A 22427-nucleotide genomic window follows, 5' to 3' on the forward strand; every position below is an offset into this window, starting at 1 on the left:
TATGCTAAACTTCATATAATGTTTTCCAAGAAGCAATAGCTTGTTGTCAAAGACTCATAACAATTGAGTGATAGATCCATTACCTGTCTTTAAATCAACTGTCACAGGCGGTTTTATCTAAGAATCTGAAAAGACAGTGACCCCTCACCCAGTCTTTATGGGGTAGCCCTCATCCCAACACTGCCTCTTTCCCCCAGCACTGAGTACATTAACATTCAATTTTCTTATTTTAGCAAAGTGTTTCTCTATCTTGTACTTTATAAATGAGACAGCGTTATAGTTGGTTTATTCAAATAAATAGTAAGCACCCACTATGTGCTATGGACTGGGGATTTATCAGTCAACTGGCCCCACTCTCTCCCTCAAAGGACACATTCAAAGAGGGACAAAGAAGACGTAGAAACTCCCCTACTTGAGAATTTTTATATACAGGGCGTCCCCCCAAAAATGTATGCATGTTTTAACAGTTGATAGCTCAATTTTGAAAGTGTATTTTAATAAACACTGCCTTTAAAATTATTCAAAGTGTGTATATACATTTGCGGGGGATACCCTATTGGTGGAAAAAGCTGCACCAGCGCAAACTGACTTATCTTTTCATGGAACTTATATGTTAGTGGGGGAGATGAATAATAAGCATAATAAGTAAACTGTAAACATGTTTTAAGGTGATGAGTGCTCAGAGGACAAGAACTAGATCAAGATAAAAAGGAATGGGGCCCTAACTGGTTTGGCTCAGTGGATAGAGCGTCAGCCTGTGGACTGAAAGGTCCGGGTTCAATTCCAGTCAAGGGCACATGCCAGGGTTGTGGGTTCAGTCCCCAGTGGGATGGGGGGGTGGCATGCAGAAGGCAGCCAATCAATGAGTCTCTCTCATCATTGATGTTTCTCTCTCTCCCTTCCTCTCTGAAAGCAATAAAAATATTTTTTCTTAAAGAAAGGAATGGGAATACCAGGGATTGAGAGGGATTACAAATTTAAATAGGATGGTCGGGTGGAACTGAGCCCAGAGGTACCATACAGATGAGAAAAATTACCGATAGGTGGTCTCACTCCCTTGTTTCTGGGTTTTCCTGTCTCCCCGAGCCCCAATCCTCAGAGCCACTACATATGTCTTGCTCATCTTCCAATTTCCAGCTAAAGGTCAAGTTATCTGGCTCTAGACTTAACCCTTCAGCTATTGCTCATTTCAAAGCCACCTGAGCCCTTGCGCAGCTAACAGAAAATAGTCATTTCCCAAAGAAATGCCCTGACCTGGCTTTTCTCTGTTGAAAGCACACAGCTAAACAGCAAACTCATTCTGCCCATCACAAATTTGTTCTAGCTGTTGTTGTTTTTTCCCTAAATTGTGTGGATCTCTAAATAATGATTAACTTTTGGAAAACCCACTATGCGCCATCAACTGCTGGCTGCTTTACATGTATTTTAGTCTTTCAACAACCAACAGAATACGTATTTTTAGCAGTATTTTATAGATAAGGAAACAGAAGCTCTGAAGATCATAAACATGGGACTCAAACTCAAATCTTCAAAACAAGAGAATAAGAAGAGAGCTTTTTATTCGCAACCTCCTCCCAATTTCATCAGTCCCATTGTACCACTCTGGTACTTACCAATGCACCACGCTGAGCAGAACTTATAGAAAATAAAGGAACCAGGCACTGATAGAGTCTGTCTTATTGGTAGAGTCTAACACAGTTGTATTTCAGGATCAGACCTATTTTTGCACCAACAATAGGCCTAAATAATAGACTTTGCAACTTTAAAAACTGAGTAAAATGGGCACAACTTACAATCTTTGGTTTCTGACACTGCCCCTAACTCTGAACTTTAGTGTAAAGGAAGAAATGCTATGGATACACTATGCTCAGCAGCACCAGTCTGAGCCTCAACTAAAGAAAATATTTCACACTGAGCTCTGACTTCCTACAACTTAGAGCAAACCCAACCAGGCCAATAACGCACTTTAGCAAGTCGCCTTAATTATCTGTGACTGAGTTCACTCTCCAGATGGTCAGAGGGAGTATTAGTTTTCATTATTATTAATAAAGAGTAGTTTGAAGGATAGAGAATTTTAACTCTAAACTAGATACTCTCAAACCTAATTCTTATAAAATAGACAGTCATGATGAATACCTGGACATTCTATAGTCTTCAAATAACTACAGAAAACTACAAAAGCAGTGCTGAAAGAAAGCCAAAATAAATGGAAGTATACTATGTTCATGGATAACCAAAGAAATATGGCACACTACAGATTCTGTACACTTTTCCTTCTATCAATGGCAAGCCTAACCCCGCTCTCTCCCACTCAAATATATTTAATGTAAGTAACCATGGTTGTTTTAGGGTAACCCTTAATTTTATTTTACATTTTTTAAGGAAATCACTCTTTAAAGTCATTAATTTAACTATTTGTTGGAACACTGGGATATGCCAGTAAGTACTTGACACTATAGCACAAAATTACTCTCTAAAATAAAAGAGTAATAAGACTGAATAAAATAAAGCAGTGAAAAAAATCATAGTTATTTATTGGAACAAAGGCTTTATTCCCAACTGTAAAAATATCTTTCATGGTCCCTCGCAGCTCTTAGATCGGCACACCTATCCACTCCATCAAGTGTCCTGGGGACCGTCGGCAGAAAGGGTTAATCGTCCAAAGTTACCACTCCAGGCCTGCTGGTGAGGAGGAGGCAGGTTGTCCAGGGAATCAGGATAGCCAGGCTCACAGAGAGTGAACAGAGGCCACTGTGCACTTAGGAATAAACGCCTCAACCAGCACATACTCTCCTGAGGTTTTTCACGCAGGCTTTTCCCAACAGATTCCAAGCTGAGTAATAAACAGAAATAATAGACTTTGTTGGGCCTTCCTTGAGTTCAGGAAGATCTGACAATATAATGAAATAGCTGAACACAGTCCTCTGAAATTTTTCATTAGAATTCTTTTCTCCTGAATCATGTTAATAAGGTACAAATTGGCCCTGGGGTTTGTGCGTAACTACTTACGCATGGGCTGCTCCAGCTCGGAAGGACGGGAAAAGGCTGAGGCCTGCCAGTAGGAGGCAGGGCCAGGCCCAGGTTTGGAAGATTTCTGGATGGAAATCCGAGCTAAACACTAATTAGAAAACAGCTCCCTTATATAACACCCGATTGGCTCTGAGGTGAGTCTAGAATACTGTTCTCTACTTTTATCTGTATCTGCTCTCAGAGTCGCCAGAACTGGCATTTGGCTCAACAAGCCTCAAATCACTTCCATCTCTTGTTTTTTAATACATTTTTATTGATTTCAGAGAGGAAGGAAGAGGGAGAGAAAGAAACATCAATGATGAGAGAGAATCATTGATTGGCTGCCTCCTGCATGCCTCCTACTGGGAATCGAGCCCGCAACCCGGGCATGTATCCTGACCAGGAATAGAACCTTGACCTTCTGGTTCATAGGTCGACGCTCAACCACTAAGCCATGCCTGGCCAGGCTTGCTTCCATCTTTAAGGGTTAGCAACTTCTCCATACCTACAGTATACCCTGAACTTAAACTGGCATGCACTTGACTTCAAATTGAGATATTTTGAACCCTGTTTTCCAAATGCAGTAGCATTTTGCTGCCCTGGGCCAGCTAAACAGAGGAAATGAGGAATCTGACTTGTTTTATTTAAAGAAGAAGAAGAAGAAGAAAAAAAAACAGTTTAAGGCCCGTTCCTGGTGCCTTTGAACATTTAACACTTAAAACCTGAATTGTTTCATAACAAACTAGGGCTGCCTTTCCTCTCTCTAAGAAGAGGCCCTTGGGGAGTATTTATTTAGTTAATGAATGTTAAGTAGTTGTGTTTCTCTCACAAAACAAAAACACAAAACCAGAAGATGCCCCAGCGCTGCAAGGCCACAGGAGCTCCATGAGCCAAGCGCCTGGAGCAGTAAACTGGAAATGTAGGGAACAGTATGGCCACTAGCACTTCTCCAAAAGGAAAAACAACCCCCTCTTGGCTCAACTCCAAAAGGCAATTGAGTCCGTAATGTCCGGGCTAATCTCTGAACAGCCGCTCTGCCAACTTTCTCCTACAGGCATTAGGTTTTTCAGCACGGGTTTTGCAAATAATCTAAAACAATTAATTAGAGCTTTTGAATACATCGGGTACCATTAATGAAACACTGCCAGACAGCCTTTGATAGCATATTTCCAGAGCTAATTAAACGTGGCAAAGAGCACAGACTCCCCGGGCACCCGAGAGGGCCAGGCGGAGCCCCTGCGAGTGACAGTGAAGCCATTCCTGCAGGCCACCGGGTGAGGAAGATGGGGGGCTGCTGGGTCAGGTCCTCCATAATATGCCAGACCCTGCTCTCAAATTATATAATTATCAGGCTCTTGAGATTGAAACTATTCGTTCACCCTGAAGACATTTTTTTCTTCTAACGAGTAGAAATTCTTAATACTTAAAAGTTTGATATTGCTTCTAGTCCATATTTCCATCCCCAAAGATATTGGTTTAAAAAATATTTTTTAATGTACAGTTGTTTTTAAAAACTAAATATTGAAATGAATCTCATCCCCAAATTCCCTTCTTTCAGAGTCCTGCATAATCTAAGATTTCCCACTCCCATAACCTTAGTCATGTGGGAAATCTTTCTATTTTTTTCACTATCTAATGCCACACAGAATTCCAGACCGCTCCACATGCATGGCTAGCAAGATAAACACATCTTTAGGAGGCCTAGGCAAAAGCTAGCAGGGGGCAAGAAGTAAAAATGTTGTTGCATTCCTCTGGACTTTTCTGGTGCAATTTCAAAAACAGAACCACCACCACCTGGGGCTTGTGGCAAACTCCAGGGCGGCACTTAGGTTGCTCACTGCCCCTCCTCAGCACCCCCCATGCCAGTGATGAGGTTTGAGAAAGCACATCAGAAAGCCTTATACACTACTCAGTGGCAAAAATAAATAAATGTTATGTTAAAAGACAACTTTGCAGGCCCAGGGGTTAAATCTTCTCAGTGTCTTACCTCAATTTTTAATAAATACTGTGTCAGGGCATTTAATGAATATTAGTAACAACTGAGGGAATATTTTTCCCTTCTGAAAAAAAAATTTTTTTTTAAGTTCTAGCCTGGACTCTGATTATAAGAACAAAGTGGGGATCAGTGGGGAAGCCAGAGTTACAAACTAGAACAGCTCCAGCAGAAACGAGTTGTGCCTCACTAAACATTACCTTTTTATAACACCCTTGTTAGCCTACCTCACTTTTACCCAGTCAGCTGGTACCACCCCTCATTACCTAGTCTCCTCAGCCACAGCTGCATGTACCAACGTCCTCATGCTCACTAAACCAACACAAGTCTCCTACCTTGGTCTACTAAGTCACAAGGCAAGAAATGAGAACAGGCAGCCCTGGCCAGTGTGGGTCGGTTGGTTGGAACATTGTCCCATACACCAAAAGGTTGTGGGTTAGATTCCTAGTCAGAGTATATATATTCAGGTTGTGGGTTAGATCCCCAGTCGGGGTATGTATGGGAGGCAACTGACTCATCTCTCTCTCCCTCTCTCTCTCTCTTCTCTCTTTCTCCTTTCCTCTCTCTAAAATCAATTTTTTTTAAAAAAAAACGTATAAAAAGAAATGGGAAAAGGCAAAAGAGGCACATAAAAGAAAGAACTAGGGGAGAATTCCTTCCTTAGCAACTGTGATGATTACGCCAAGGTGTAGCCCCAGCTAGTAAATAATAAAGACACGCCTGGTTTCTGCAGGTGTGCCACACTTACCGCTGGAGAGCTGAAAGCATCTGTGGAACTCACTCCCTCAAACCAAGTTCCTCATCAACACATGGATCCCTCTGACTGGAAGGTTTTCAAGATAGCCATTCAAAGGCATGCTAAAGCCAAGCTCCCTTAATTTAATACCTAAGAGTATTAAATTATGACAGTAAGAATTTTCTGGGTGTTTGCCGGGTCTGTGTTACAATTTGTGCATTAAGAAAAAAGACTGATCTACGCTGTCAAACGTAGCATCAACATCAGACGGGCCTGTTAAAAAATATAGTCTGCCCTAGCCAGTTTGGCTCAGTGGATAGAGAGTCAACTGGTGGACTGAAGGGTCGCTGGTTTGATTCTGGTCAAAGGCACAACCTTGGTTGTAGGCTCCATCCCCAGCCCCGGTCAGGGTGCTTGTGGGAAGCAGCCAATCGATGTGTCTCACACGGATGTTTCTCTCTCTCTGTCTCTCCCCCTCCCTTCCAGTCTCTCTAAAAACCAATGGGAAAATATCCTCAGGTGAGGATTAACAACAAGAACAAAAAATGTAGAATCTGTGTCCCATTGAGGCCTACTAAACAGACTCTGCATGTTAACAAGATCCCCAATATTCGCATGCACATTAGACTTCAGAAAGCACAGGTCCAATGTCTGTTTATAGCTTCCAATTCCAAAAGCAAGGTGGGTATACCTCACCCTCAGGCAAAACCAATTTGGAGATCCATATTATAAAACATTTTAAAGTGATTATTTTCTTTACAGAAAAAAATGTGCTATATGTATCAAGCTCCTTGCTCATACTTAATATGTAGTTTAATTAGTAAAAAATGAGTTTATAAACAATACATTTATATACTACAGAAACTTAGATTAACTGTATTTCTCTGAAAAACTAGTTTGTCTATGGGAAGCACCTTTGCCAAAGGTGGTAAGAACCTCAAAATCCATTACCCTGTAAAACAGGCCACCTGGGGAATGACAAGAATGAGACCAAAATCAGGAGAATAAGGTGTAAAGAGGGCCCAGGCTTTTAAGGCAATGATTTTTCAAGAACAGTCATTCACAATGCAAAGAGTTTTTCTTTAAATGTTTTAAGGGACTGTTCTGTGTTTCAAGATACAGCTTTTACTGTTACATAGAAGTACTTATCTTTACTATTACGTTATGACACAGTGTTCCACTGATATACCCTTATCATCTTTCCTCCCCAAAATGAGCAAATTGAAAGAAAATTTAAAAATCATTATTAATTTCATAACTATATCCCTCCCATAGGTCCTTCCTTCTAATTTCTGCTCCTGCTCACCATAATCTTTTTTTTTTTTTAAGCTATAAAATACTTTAATGAGAGGTCATTGAATAATAAAGGAATTGACAATAAGACAATCAGTATAACCGAAAACAGGCTAAAGCAATTTTTAAAAAGCACAGTGAAGGTCACCATAATCTTGCCTCAATTATTACAATAACCACAAACCAGTATCCCCAAATGCACCCTCACCCAGCAGTCTATTTTCAACACAGCAGCCAGAGTGATCCTCGTAAAACATCCTTCAAATCATATCGTTCCACTGCTCAAGCCCCCAGTGGCTCCATATCAGAGTCAAAACCTCCCAATGGCTACGAGGCTTTGCGCAGCCCCACACACGCATCCCCAATTAACTCTGACCCTCCGCACCAGCAGCCACCTGTCCCTTGAGCACTTCAGGTAAACTGTCACCTAAGGACCTTTGCACGTTTCCTTCTGCCTGAGATGCTCATTCCCCCAGATCCCTACTCACCTCACCTCCTTCCGAGCTTTGCTCAAACCTGCTATAAGCATCTTCCCAGTGAGGATGTCCCTAAGCACCTCACTTTCCACGGCGTTCTCCCCCACTAATAATTCCCAGCCCCTTCGCTTTTTCTCCATTGAACCTGGTAAGATTTCCATAATTTTTGTTTGTTTCTGGTCTGTTTCTCCCCACTAACATGTAAGCTTCATGAGGACAAGGATTGTTGTCTGCTTTGATCAATGCTTTATCTCCAACACTGGGAGGGGCGAGGAGGATAATGTCTAGAATGCTCAATAGATGCCTGTTGAATAAACCAATCAATTACCACTTTAGGAGACTTAACCATGTTATAGAAAGTGGAAAACTCATTGTTTGCACTAACTCCAAAGTCTCCCCGTTCTGTGACTCAGAAGCTAACAAAGCACCTGAGACTTGGGAGGCTCTCCAAGTTTGCTGACCAGACTACAGGTCCTCATCTAAACAGCAGTTATTTAAAAGTTGAAAGCAATGGTGAAATGATAAATGGTTCTTTCCTCTAACTCAAAGAAAGGGGAGGATAGGAGCTGATTGGCCTTCTGCTTCACATGCAGCAATGAAACAATAATGTTGGCACGCACAGAGGCGTCCCACCGGAAAAGATGGTCGTGGCAAAGTGCTGCAGCAGTTGGTGGCATCACCAATGGAAATGACAGAGCAGGGCCACCTCCTGGAGCTGATGCTCTGCTCTCCCCTGAGGCCTCTGCTACCTGAGCATCTTTTAGGTTGGGACAGGAGGGGAGGGAGGGAAGGAAGGGAGAGAGGAAGGGAGGGAGGGAGGGAGGGAGGGAGGGAGGGAGGGAGGGAGGGAGGGAGGTGTTATTCCTGAAGGCTCTAGTCCAGGGGTCCTCAAACTTTTTAAACAGGGGGCCAGTTCACTGTCCCTCAGACCGTTGGAGGGCCGGACTATAGTTTAAAAAAAAAAAAAAACTATGAACAAATTCCTATACACACTGCACATATCTTATTTTGAAGTAAAAAAACAAAACGGGAACAAATACAATATTTGTATTTGCATGTGGCCCGCGGGCCGTAGTTTGAGGGCCCCTGCTCTAGTCTATGTCTAGGCCAGGACTGTTATCCAGGCACGTGAGAATAAAGCAAAGCAACACAAAGAACCTAAAGCAGTTTTATTAGAATTTTTTCCTTTTGCCGTGACTACCACTTATTACTATACGGGTCCCTTCATTGACAACAGAGAGAATAACTTTAAGGGGGGGGGAAAAAGCAACATTTCCCTTTGAAAGCAGTAAGATTTTCTACATTCCACTCTAGGCTTTTTTTTTTTTTTTTTTTTTTTTTTTTGTAAGATTTCTAAAAGTTGGCAGGATAGGGCAGGAGCGGAGCTGGGCCTCGGTCCTCGGAGCACCTGCTGCCTCCTCCTTGGAAGGGACACTCTGAGAGCAGTGCATTGTTTAGCCCTCTAGAATTCCACCTGATCTGCAGTCTCCTCTCGGAGAACAAAAATGTAACTATATTGGACTTCAGGGTAAATCTTTCCAGGCCACTCTGGCAGAGGAGGTTTTAAAGGAAAGGCAGTGGCTCGCATGGCTGCAGAGCAGGCCAGGCCAATCTCCCAAGGGGAAGCCCCTCGATGCCCCAATGCCCATGTGCAGGGCGGGCCTGAGGGAGGGCCTCACATTGGAACACTTTCCAGGACACTCCCGGCTCCTGCAACACTTCCAAACACCAGCTCCAGGAGCTTGGAGTTCTAGCAATGATTCAAGGTGACCTCAGAGTATAAGGAATTAGTTATCAAAGCAAACTAGCTGTAAAAAAGCCTAATTTATACACACACACACACACACACACACACACACACACGTACAATGTGTGAAGGTATAAGCTCTGAGCAATTAATCAGCTGTGTGGGCACATACAGCTCTGTCCTGATGAAAATATTGATCAGTATTTATAACACAGACCAACATCAGTGTCATGAATTAAATCAGGAATCTAGAAAGCAGGGTGGCAATTATACAGTCTAGGATAAGGACACAAAGGAGAGAGAAACCTGCTGATTTGTCTGAACGCAAATATATGTATCTTACGTTCTTGGTATGCACATCTGGTTACCCAACTATATGTTAGTAAACTCTCTTTGCAAATGAAAAAGGGGGCGGGGCTTTAATTAGATATATTATTACGCTCACGGGCGTATGCATCCAGGGTAAGGGAATCTTTGAGAAATAAACTGATCTTGTTCTTGACTAGTGCTAACTGCCCCAACTCTGTGTGTGGTGTGCTGTGGTGTGCTGTGGTGTGCTGTGGTGTGGTGTATGTGTGCGTGTGTTTACTGTTTCTGTGCAAAAGCATAAACGGGAAGGGATTTCATCATGCTTGGGTGTTCCCAAGGAAAACACGACTTAAAATGCAGGCCACTCTATCTACTCTGGGCTTGTTTTTTGTTTTTTAATTTATTGGTTTGAGAGAAGAAGAGATAAAGATAATGACAAAGACATAAATAGACAGAGAGAGAGAAACATCGATTTGTTGTTCCACTTATTTATGCATTCATTCTTTGGTTGCTTCTTGTATGTTCCCTGACTAGAGACCAAACCCACAACCTTGGCATATTGGGATGAGGCTCTAACCAACTGAGCTACCCAAACAGGGCCTATTTTGGATTTTTTTAATGTAGTTTTTCGCTCTTTAAAATAAATAGAAAGTAGGCACTGTGGTGATAGCTGGCATTACAATTGATTTAACTTTTCCCTGAGCATCCAAAAGTGTAATTAAACACAAAAGTGGTTATAATCACCATCTAAAATTCTATCTAATACTAGACAAACATGGTAATTAACCATACCTCCGACACACTTCCCATTGGCTAATCAGGGCGATATGCAAATTAACTGCCAACCAAGATGGCGGCCTGCAGCCAGGCAGCTGAAGCGAACAGGAGGCTTGGTTGCCCCGGCGATGGAGGAAGCCAAGGTTCCCCACCTGCCACTGCCGGCCTCTGAGCTGCACTCTAAGAAACAGTGTTTCAATTATAGAAGCCAAACAAACCCAGATACCTGCTTTCAGCAGCCGAGGTCTCAGAGCTGGAGCCGAACCTCAGAGCTAAAGCCGGCTCTCAGTTCCAGTGACAGCCATAGAAGGTAAATAAAACCCAGAAAAAAAAAAAGAAAAAGAAAAAAAGGAGAGGTTGGGAGCTTCAGTCACCCACCAGCCTGAAAACAGCCCTCAGCCCCTCACCCAGACTGGCCAGGAACCCCAGTGAGGACCCCCACCCTGAAGGGGGTGTGACCAGCTGCAAACAGCCATCATCCCCTCACCCAGGCTGGCCAGGCACCCAAGCGGGACCCCCACCCTGATCCGGGACACTCTTCAGGGCAAACCAGCTGGCCCCCACCTTGTGCATCAGGCCTCTATCCTACATAGTAAAAGGGTAATATGCAAACTGACCCTAACAGCAGAAGGACTGGGAATGACTGGTCACTATGACACACACTGACCACCGGGGGCAGACGCTCAATGCAGGAGCTGCCCTCTGGTGGTCAGGGTGCTCTCACATGGAGGAGCTCTGCTCAGCCACAAGCCAGGCTGATGGCTGCCAGTACAGCGGTGGTGGTGGGAGCTTCTCCTGCCTCCTCAGCAGCGCTAAGGATGTCCAACTGCAGTTTAGGCCTGCTCCCCGCTGGCAAGTGGACATCCCCCGAGGGCTGCCGGGCTGCCAGAGGGATGTCTGATTGCCATCTTAGGCCCAATCCCCTGGGGAGCGGGCCTAAGCCAGCAAGTGGTCATCCCCTGAGGGGTCCCAGACTGCGAGAGGGCACAGGCCGAGCTGAGGGACCCCCCTTCCATCCCCGCCCGAGTGCACAAATTTTTGCGCACCGGGCCTCTAGTCAATAATAATCACAAGCCAAATCAACTAGCTGTGCCCAGGGATTGAGGGGTTGGCAAGAGAAGGCCTTGTGGAATTTGCTTTGAACCTCCAAGCCTGTCCCTCCTCTGTCCTTTCCATTCCCTGGTGGCGGCCCCCACCCGCACTCCCCCCACCACACACACCCGTCCTGCCATTATGAGTTGCAGCCTCTGATTACTCAATTGGCAGAAGGAAGAAACTATGGCAGAACCAGGCTGTTAATCTCGAGTCCAAGAGAAAGAACGCCAGCTCCTTTGGGGAGCGTAATAGAAAAAGTATGAGCTCCGCAGTTGCTTCCACCCTGCCAGTGACTAGTTTTATGACTGTCCATAAATAACCACTTCAACTGTTTAAAAAATTGATTTCTCTCATTATATATTACATCTTTCTTCTCTAAGCCTCAGGTCTCTCAATGGTAAAATAAGTCTAATAACAGTAGTGGGAGTGGTGGCAGTGGTAACAATGACAAGAACAGTGATAATGATAAATGCCTACCTCGCTGGGTTTCTGTGAGGATTAAATGAATCGATACGTGTAAGGTGCCCCTGGGTCCTGGTGGGTGCTGCTCCCAGAGGTACTAAGGCCAGCAGACCTGTCAGTCAGGACAGCCCGTCTGCAGAAGTGTGTTGAGTTCTGGTTTGACCGCGAGTTGAACCATCTTTCTAAATTGCTTTCCCTAAGTCTCATTATGTTCTTTCTAGAAATGAAAAAAAAAACAATACCTGCCTACCCCAGGGACTGCTATGAGAATAAAATGAAATACTAGGTATAAGAGTGTTTTGGAAACTATAAATATAAAATGATATTGCAGGCATACCTCAGAGATATTACAGGCTGGGCTCCAGACCACCGCAATAGAGCGACTTGTCTTCAATATGTAAAAAAAGCAACATTGCCCGGCCAGCATGGCTCAGTGGTTGAGCGTCGACCTATGAACCAGGAAGTACTGGTTCGATTCCCAGTCAGGGCACATGCCCAGGTTGCAGGCTCAGTCCCCAGTAGGGGGCGTGCAGGAGGCAGCCAATCGATGAGTCTCTTTCATCGTTGATGCTTCTATCTCTCTCTCCCTCTCCCTTCCTCTGTGAAATCAATAAAAATATATTTTTTTTAAAAATCGCAACATCTATGAAGCACAATAAAGTGATGAATGTCGGTGCTGTTATTAGCTTAGCCTCCCCTGAGGCTGCCGGCTTGTCCCCTTCTAAACCAAGTATTAGCCAGCTGGCATCTCTACTTGCTGCCCCATGGACACAAACAGTTCAGAGCTTTCTTAGCAGGAAAACAGCTCCAACTAAAAACGTCTCTATTTTCCTGTGGACTATACCTGGAATTCCAGGTACATCTAGGAGAGATAAGAAGACATGTGCTCACTCAATAGAAATGTGTGTGCACGTTGTGGGCAAGCCTCCAAAAGGATGCGTCTGCACCCAGTGGAACAGTGGAGTGAGGGAAACAGCCACCCATCAACACCGCGGGCACCGAGGCCAAGCCCGTTTCTGCAGAGCTCACCTCAGCGGCACCCCTTCCACCTGGCACAAGAGGCCAGTGCAGTGCAGACAAGTCCATCCCTTCCACCCAAACCAATTTCCCTGAATTCTGTCTGTGCCTCTTTTTCTCGTTATTAAGGTTCCTGGGATCACAGCCCTACGAAACTGGCAAGCCTCGGAGGCAGCAGTTAATATTTTTTAAAGATGTGTAGCACAACAGTTTTTGAAGTGAAAACGCAGTGAGCCTTAAACCCATCAGAGCAAGCATTTATTTTTTAAACTTCCCACTTTTCTTAAGAGAGATGACAGGATCGAAGGTAAGGTGCCAAAACCTAAGGTAGTTTCGAATCAGGAGGCCTTCTGGTCCCTACGCAGCTCCTGTTCGCGAGTGTGGCCCTCCCGCCCCACAATACTGTGCAATAACCGAGGAACGAGGGAGGGAGGGAAGTGTGAATGTTGTCAAAGCAACCAGTGACGCTGGGATGTGTCCTGCTGCCCCCTGCCTCCTTCACCCTCAGCCTCAAGCAGAGAAGGAAAAGCCCAGGCCAATCCATGCGGATGGAAAAGCAGCCTCCTCCTCTTCTAACCTGAGCTCATTTTATGCGCTGCGCTCCATCCCGTCCCGGGCACGAATCTAAAGGAGGCCTTTTACAGCCTTCACCCTTCTGCTGCCAAGAACCCTGCAACAGAGCTCCATGGCCATGTCAGGGGAGTAAGAATGCAAGTACAGAAGGCCCATTACTTGGTGTGCCTTCGGTTCTGATGACTTGCATATGTCTCTTCTGGGGCCAAAGGGGAGTTTAATCTTGGTTCCAGGATGTCTCACTGGGGCTCCTCAATCAAACCCAGAGGTTCCCTCATTCCTCAGGCAGGTTCTCCTCCACGGTGGCTGCGCTGGAGTGGCTGATGGGCCGGACTTGAGAGCCAACTGCCAGGGTTCAAGTCCCAGCTCTGGGACTTTATACACATTATTACCCATGTTGAGCCTCATTTTACTTGTCTGTAAAATGCAGATAATGATAATAAAACTGATACCCACTTCATAGTTTATCTTATAATGACAAAATAAATGAGCTGGCAGAGAACAAGCCCTTGGTAAATGGCAGCCTATGTGCCAGGCACTCTTGTCTTTGAAGCTAAAAAGGCCGTGTTCTCAGCCTCACTTTGTAAGCCCACAGTTTGAATTCTCAGATTAACAGTGTTTGCCTTTGGCTACGAGGAATGGAAGAAGAGAGAATCCAAGCCTCAAAATGATATCCACAAGCCTCACTCTGACATTTGAGGTCCTATACAATCTAGTCCCCTCCTTCCTTCCAAACAGACCTCTTGCTACATTGCCACACCAGTTCTCCTGGTCGCCCATTCTTTAAAAAGCATCAAGCACCTAGTGCCATGTTCTGTGCTAGCCACGCCCTCCCATGTGGTCAACCTGATGCCTCCCTCTTTTTAGATTCTGCCTGACCTGCAAAGCAGACTCACACCTAGCGCTTCCACACAGCCGTCCCCAGCTGCTCCAACCCAGCAGGGCTTCCCCTCCTGACCCCTCAGAGGTCTTGTGGCTTTTACTGGGCATTCATCATTCATGGATCATTTAGCTATAGGGTTGTACTTTATATGCCATGTAACAAAGGGATGAATCTTACATGTGTTATCTAGCGGCTAGTACTTTACACTTAGCAGGGACTCAGTCACTGATTTACTAGATGGCACAGAGCAAACCCATTGTCATTCCTTTTCAACAAACACCCTTCTGATGATTACTCCCTCTAGCAGTGAGACTGAAAGGCTCAATCCACAGACCTAGACTAAGTAGGTTTATCGTTAAATCTGCCACTTGGATGTGTGACCTGGAGGAAGTTACCGCGCCTGTCTGCGCTTCAGTTTCCTCATCTGTAAATGTGGATAAACAAAGTGCCCACGCTTTCTAAGGCAGTTATGAGAATGAAATTGAGATAACACTTTGAACAGGGCCTGGCACACAGTAATCAGTTAATCACTCTGTAAATATTCAGTATTATTATCATTACTACTGTCTCCTGGATGTTCAACTCATCTACAATGTCCCAAAAAGCATTTTGTAAAGTATGCTTCCCTTTCTCTCTCCCTCTCCCTTCCACTCTGAAATTAAGTATGCATGTAAAGTATGCATGTAAAAAAGGCCTACTACCCACCTAGTAGGCCTTTAGTAGGCCTATGCAGAGAGCTACTGGGTATCAGTACCTACAGAACATTTCTCTCTTCTTCATTCTCAGGCTGTTCAAAAGGCATCTCTACTTCTGTACTGCTGATCAGTTGACTCATGTTGTTACAGAATCTGTAATTCTACTGCACCTTCAATTTTACTGTACACCTCAGCAAAGCTTTGATTGCATATACAACTCAAAAAAGTATTTACCATGGCTTGAAAGAGGAAGGAGGGTCTTGGGCAAAACTGATTCACTATCAAATACATCAAACTCACTACTTTACTATGAGGTACCCTCTTCAGTTATGTTTTCCCATCTGTCCCCAGTGTCAATGAAAGCAGAAAATTCTGCCTCAAACCCATTAGGTTTGATTATACATCTTGTCATCAAAACAGCACATTTTCCATCAAGCCATTTCCCTCTCTCTACTACTACTTTTCAATGAGATTTTAATCAAGATCAGTTTTAATGCACAGGCTAAAAGGCAAATAACTCTTCAATCATGAGACAAAATGAAACCGCTGACAGAGAGAAAGGGCAGTTCAAATTCACATGCTGCCATTAAAAAAAAAACTAGCAACTCTCTCTCAAGATATTTGCAACGAGGAAGACATCCTGCTTTCCAATCTCATAAACCAAGTTCTGGAAACTGGCTTTTACTCAGTCTGTGCCACTGCTAGTATATGACTACTAGTCTGAGTCTACTGGAGCCCTAGTTGGTGGTCTGGCTTCTTCACTATAGCACAGAGGTTAAGAGCATAGATGTAAAACTTGGCTCCTCCACTTCCCAGCTACATGACACTGTGCAAGTTATCTAATCTCTCCATATCTCATTTCATCATCTGTAAAAGGAGAAAAATAATCAAACCTACCTCAGAGTTGTGATTAACTGAGCTCACGAAATAAGAATATGCTATTCATTGTTATATTCCATAGTTGTTTAGCCCAGTGCCTGGCTGTAGTGCACACTCAATAAATGGTAATTATCATTGTTATCATCTCAACTGTATGTGAATTCAATAGCCAAAACCAAGCGGCTAATCATTTGTCAAGTCAATGTGTTTCGTGTTGATACCAGCCAGTTTCAAGAACTGGTTCAACAAAACCATTTTATGTAGTCCATTATAGAACAGACACAAAGCAAATGACAACAAAACAGAGCAGATTAAGCTTCAAGTGTGTTAAGTAACCCTGACTGCCAACACTAAGACATTGATATGGATGGAGGATCTGATATTCTTATTTAAGCAACAAGGTTCCAACCAAGACATTTGTTTCTTCTCATCTCTGATCTCATACTCTGATGTAAATTTCAATACCTTTTAAAAAGTTAAAGATTTAAATATCTGAAATAGACAAAGTTAAATGCCTTCTAAGTAGCCTATGCCAAGTGTGTCTCCTTCATCTAGAAGATCTATTTATTTTGTAATAAAGAACAAAAATGGCCCTGGCCGGTTTGGCTCAGTGGATAGAGTGTCGACCCGCAAAGGGTCATGGGTTCATTTCGGTCAAGGGCACATGCCCAGGTTGCAGGCTCGATCCCCAGGGCGGGGCATGCAGGAGGCAGCCAATCGATGATTCTCATCACCGATGTTTCTCTCTCCCTCTCCCTTCCACTCTGAAATTAATAAAAATATATATTTTTTAAAAAAAGAACAAGAAGGCCTTCTTCAAATTCCTATTTAGGACAAGAAAGTAAATGTAACCTATGCATGTAATAAAATTAAATGGGATTAACCCCTAGCTTATTGGTTCTCTACCCACCTCAACACTGAAGGGTAGTTAGGTATCCGAATCACTGACATTAGAATGTCTAGCACCAGTCCTTCAAAATGTAACAGGAAATATACTACGTGTCTGTATAGAAATCAAATTTTTTATTTCCCTGAAGAACATAAATACTCAAGTTTTGCAAAATGTCACATGTCCTAAATTTTCCTAAACTGAGGAAACATATATCCAAAAGAATATAATAAAAATGCAATTTAGATTATGCATCTTACCTGCTGTAGCTAAACAGGAACTCATTAGGGCAAACATGGCAATCACATGATGAGGAGTCATTTTCATTTCTCCAGAAGCGTGTCCCATTCAGTCACCTCCGCCAGCAGTTCTTCAGATTGAAATCTTTGCAAATCAGATGTGGCCTTAAAATCCCTCTTTCCAAGTGTCAAGTTGTCTGTAAAAATAAACATATTTCAAGAAGAAAACTTAATGCAGGAACTCCTTTTCATAAACACAGATTAGGGTGAAATGAAGAACTTCTAAAGAGGCTAAGATAAATTTACCTTAAAAGATGCCAAAACAGCACTCAAGCAAACTGCGATGGGGGTGATAATTACTTACTAAAGGTTTTTATAGCAAAATACTTTTGCAAAACCACATTTACTTTTGACATTTCTTTCTAATTTTTTGTTGTTGTTGTTGTTAGCCCTCACCCGAGGATAGGATAGTTTTCCTTTTTTTTTTTTTAGAGAAAGTGGAAGGGAAGGGAAGAGACAGAGAGAGAGAAACATTGATGTGAGAGAGACACATCAAGTAGTTGCCTCCCAAATGCACTCCAACCAAGGCCAGGGATCGAGCCTGCAACTGAGATATGTGTCCTTAACCAGAATCAAACCCGGGACCTTTTCTTTAGTGTGAGGGCTGGCACTCTTATCCACTGAGAGTGTAGGACTGGGTAGGACTATTGACATTTTAAGTCTTTAGTTTCCTACAAAATTGTCAGGACCACAGAAGAAAAGCAAGGTGCACTTATGATATAACATACCAGTTATATTGTGGCACTAAGGCAATCAGTGACACTTGATTCATGAATTCCCTAGTGCTAGCAAGAAGACACAGCTTGGCCATTGTGGCTCAGTGGTCGAGTATCAACCCATGAACCAGAAGGTCATGGTTTGATTCCCAGTCAGGGAGGCATGCAGGAGGCAGCTGATCAATGATTCTCTCTCATCATTGATGTTTTCATCTCTCTCCCTCTCCCTTTCTCTCTCGGAAATCAATAAAAACCTTTTTTAAAAAGAAGAAAATACAAATAGCTCTGACTAGAGACTCAATCTAATGTTAAAATGATAGTTATCGCAGGAATCAAATTAAAATAGGTTTAGAATCAATTTAGAGAACCAAATAAAGAACCATTAAAAGGCAAGATTCTTATTTCAACTGTTTGCCAGCCTTCTAGCAGGAAAAAAGTCTTCCCTGTCTCTTAGCCCCATCTGCGACTACCTGGCTCCTGGACTAGAGGGCCCAGTGGTCCTTTTGAACATTTTCCAATCCATAGAACCTTGAATGACAAGTTTTGTGGTAGTTTGCTTAACTTGAGTCTCCTCCCTATGGCCCTAAAGACTACCTCATTTAGTTATTTCCAGTTAATGGCCAGTCTTGTATCCCTCAGCCTGCCACAACCCACAAAAGCTGTCCAATTCAACAAACATTTATTGAGCACCTGCTATGCTCCAAGCATTGTTTAAGACAGGGGTGAGGAAATCATTTGGTCTGGCCCTGCCAAGGCAACCACAGGCAGGACTCAAAATTCAATAAATCTAGGAGCTTTTCTCATCCTATATAATAAAAGGGTAATATGCAAATTGATCCTAACAGCAGAACGGCTGGGAATGACTGGTCACTATGACACACACTGACCACGAGGGGGCAGACGCTCAATGCAGAAGCTGCCCCCTGGTGGTCAGTGCGCTCCCACAGGGGGAGCTATGCTCAGCCACAACCCAGGTTGACAGCTGCCAGTACAGAAGTTGTGGTGGGAGCCTCTCCTGCCTCCTCAGTAGTGCTAAGGGTGTCCGACTGCAGCTTAGGCCTGCTCCCCGCTGGCAAGTGGACATCCCCCGAGGGCTCCCGGGCTACCAGAGGGATGTCTGACTGCCAGCTTAGGCCTGATTCCTCCAGGGAGCGGGCCTAAGCCAGCAGGTGGACATCCCCCAAGGGGTCCCAGACTGCGAGAGGGCACAGGCCGGGCTGAGGGACACCCCCCCAAGTGCACAAATTTTTGTGCACCGGGCCTCTAGTAGCAATATAAATGTATATTAAGTGAATTATATTAAGCAAATGATGTTACAAATAGCCAAATGGCCCTTGGCAGAAAAAAGGTTCCCCACCCCTGGTTTAAGGACATGATTTCTCCTCATCAAGAATAAAAGTTAGCTAAAACCTAGATAAAAGCACAAACACCCTGCCTGATCGAAGCCCTGGGCAAGGCCAGATCAAGGTGTTTCCAGGAACCATCTCAGATAGCTGGGGATTGCAGCCTTGTCACCTTCACCCAGGAGATAGCACCACAGAACCAGCTTGCTACCTTCAGGGACAAAGCCAGTTTGGGCACTTGTAAGATACAGAACAAAAATATAAAGACAATGGTAAAATGAGTTTCTAATTGAGTGTTCTTAGTTCACTGCTTTAAGTGCTAAGAGAAAGATATTTAAAATGGCTCTTTACAGTAGTAATGCTAATTTCCTCTGAAGAATAGGGAGAGAAATAGGGTGGTTGTGTTGGCCTGGGTAGCTAGTTAGGTATTAACAAAGGGAAGGGTTGAGCTACACTGGCTAAGCCTGATTAGGTCAGGAAGCTACAGCTTCAGGCACCCCAGGGGACAGCAGCATTCTCTCCCAAAGGGACTTACTCCCCAGCAGGCAGGAAAGACCTGCTTTCCGATCTCCCTGGGGAATAACCAGGCTGGTTCACCGATTACCAGGGGAAGGGATGAACAGGAAAGGGGAAACTCTTTTGCGTGCGCAGTAGGAGCCAGATGAAGCAAAACTGAAGCATGCCCAATAGGAGCCAAAATGAGGATCATAAATGGGAAGAGTCTAGCCTGGGAAAATCTGGGGGAGGATTGGATAGGATAAGAGCACAGAACCCAGCAAATCCAGGAAAGGGATTCGAAGAATTAGGATGGAGACTGGTTACTTTGAAAGAAAGCTTACCCCTTCCCAAACCCAAGGAGATATAATCAAAGTTTAACAAAGGCTCCGGGTAGCATGTTCTCTCTCCACAGAAGCCCCAGGCCAAGCACAGCGCCAAAAGTACCCTTCCAATAAATCTTGCCACCACACCTCAAATACCCTATGCATGTATCTTTGAAATGCATTTTCTGCAATACCGTGTAAGAATCCTATTTCCAGCCCTGGCCGGTGTGGCTCAGTTGGTTGAGTATTGTCCTGTGCACTGAAGGGTCACTGGTTTGATTCCCAGTCAGGGCATTTATCCAGAATGTGGGTCCAATCCCCAGTCAGGGCACATACAGGAGGCAACCGATCAATGTTTTTCTCTCACACATCGATGTTTCTTTCCCTGTCCCTGTCCCTCTCCCTTCTTTTCTCTCTAAAAAGCCAATTTAAAAAAAAAAAAAAGAATCCTATTTCCAGACCTTGCCCAGGGCAGACCCGCCTTGGTCCCAATCCACCAACTGAAACAGTTGAAGGGCAGTGATGGGAAAGGACAGGAGCCTTTTCACTGAATTGCCATTTGAGTTTTATACCATTTGGGTTTTGAAAGTATTTCCTATGCAAATAACAATAAAGTTCTGATATCTAAAGGAATGTCTTAGACACATCTTGAAACTAAATTATATGTGCAAGAGGCACTTTGGTTCAATCTTAGTATATGATAGTAATTAAAAGCCTCCTATGAGCCCAGCTGGTGTGGCTGAGTGGCACCAAGAGGTCATCAGTTCGATTCCCGGTCAGGGCACATGCCCAGTTGCAGGCTGCACCACCAGTCGGAGGTGTGCAGGAGGCAGCCGATTGATGTTTCTTTCTCATGGATGTTTCTATTTCCCTATCCCTCTCCCTTCCTCTTTCTCTAAAGTCAATAAAAACATTTTTTTAATCCTACTATGAATAGAACATGGATGGCAGTTAAAAGCCTGCCTAGGTTTGAGTCCACTCTGTCACCTACCCAATAGGTGCTGTTGGGCTGAGTTGGGCCGATAGTTCTCGATACATGAACCTATCCTGTGGGTTATTTTGAAGATTTAGTGCACACACACACAGCACATTAACATATATTAATACTCAGAACAGTACCAAACACATAATAAGCAATCAATAAGTATTAGCTATTATATCACTATTTGGCCATTCTTTGTGAGGTATACAGGGTGGGCAAAAGTAAGTTTATAGTTGTGAGTATGTGAAACACAGGTTTAGTCTTGTATTATTATTTATTATTATATTGTTTTCCATACGATCAACTGCAAACCTACTTTTGCCCCACCCGGTATTTATGCCAACAAAGTAAAACAGCTGGGATGTGGTTATTTATATAATTCTTAGCTAGTGTACAAGCAGTTCAAATCTTTTGTTTATTGAAAAATAAACATTTCAACAGACACTAAAAGGAGATAAGCTAAAGAATGGAATCACTAAAAGAACAAAATTGCCAGTTAAGTTGAGGCACAAATCACCGGTGCCACAATGAACCTGTCTCGAAAACTGACTACATCATAAAGTTAGAGGTCATGAAATCGATGTCAATCATCCCCTGAAGTCCAACATTTCTGTCGCTGTAACCCCACATCACCTCAGATGAAATGGAAGTCTCTTCTGTTACCTTAACAAACCATCAACAGTGAAGAGAATTTGTCCTTATTTTTTACCATCAACAAATTAGATTTCCTGACTAAACTGATTAAGAAAAACGCTCTCTAAAAAACAACAACAAAAACACACACACAAATGCTAAAGGCAATTTTCATAAAGCACAACTCCATAAAGAGGTCTCAGAAGATGGCTTCCCGGAGGATGTTTATGGAACACATAAACCATAGCCAGCACGAGGCTTGAGGGAATAGTTAATGAGCTCATGTCACCCCCTGCCCGCAGCTGCAGAGGGTCTGTGGGCTGGTGCTCGTTAATCCCGGGGCTTAAACCAGGTCTGAGTAAACCTGTGGAAAAGAAAGGCAAAAGGTTCTATTAAAAATATAGGCTGCAAATTGCTGACAAGAATATTGGGCAATTATTAAAATGCAGCAATTACAGATATAATAGAGCCAAGCTAAACAGTTTTGGATGCCCAAAGGCAAACCACAGCAAGTTTACACCGGATCTTAAAACATCTCCGAGGAAATCCAGGACAAGTTGAAACTACGCGCTGCTGCCTCTAACAAAGAAGGAACTTTTCCTCTTTTAGCTTAAAAGTCCCTCCATAATATAACTTATTCAAAAAGAAAATAAACTGCGGGGAGTTTTTGTCTAATCTCCCCAATGTGGTGACAGGATCCTACGGCAGAAGAGAATAAAAAGGGAAGTGTGTCATTCCCATTTGGTGGAACGCCAGTTTTGGCCAAGACGTGCACACATCAACGCCTTAGCACACAATTT

General features: G+C 43.6%; 1 protein-coding gene across 3 annotated transcripts in view; it reads right to left on the reverse strand.

The window, feature by feature from the left end:
- The window catches only part of TGFBR3 (transforming growth factor beta receptor 3), a 199268-nt gene that overhangs the window by 155353 nt on the left and 21488 nt on the right, over positions 1-22427 (reverse strand). For all 3 annotated transcript variants that reach the window (XM_036351362.1, XM_036351361.1, XM_036351360.1), the window contains exon 2: positions 17094-17269. In XM_036351362.1, coding sequence (XP_036207255.1) covers positions 17094-17181 — 88 coding nt within the window. In that variant the 5' untranslated portion in view covers positions 17182-17269. The remainder of the gene's footprint in view (positions 1-17093; positions 17270-22427) is intronic.

The sequence above is a fragment of the Myotis myotis genome, unplaced genomic scaffold (genome assembly GCF_014108235.1).
Source record: "Myotis myotis isolate mMyoMyo1 unplaced genomic scaffold, mMyoMyo1.p scaffold_m19_p_2, whole genome shotgun sequence".
NCBI classification, from domain to species: Eukaryota; Metazoa; Chordata; class Mammalia; order Chiroptera; family Vespertilionidae; genus Myotis; species Myotis myotis.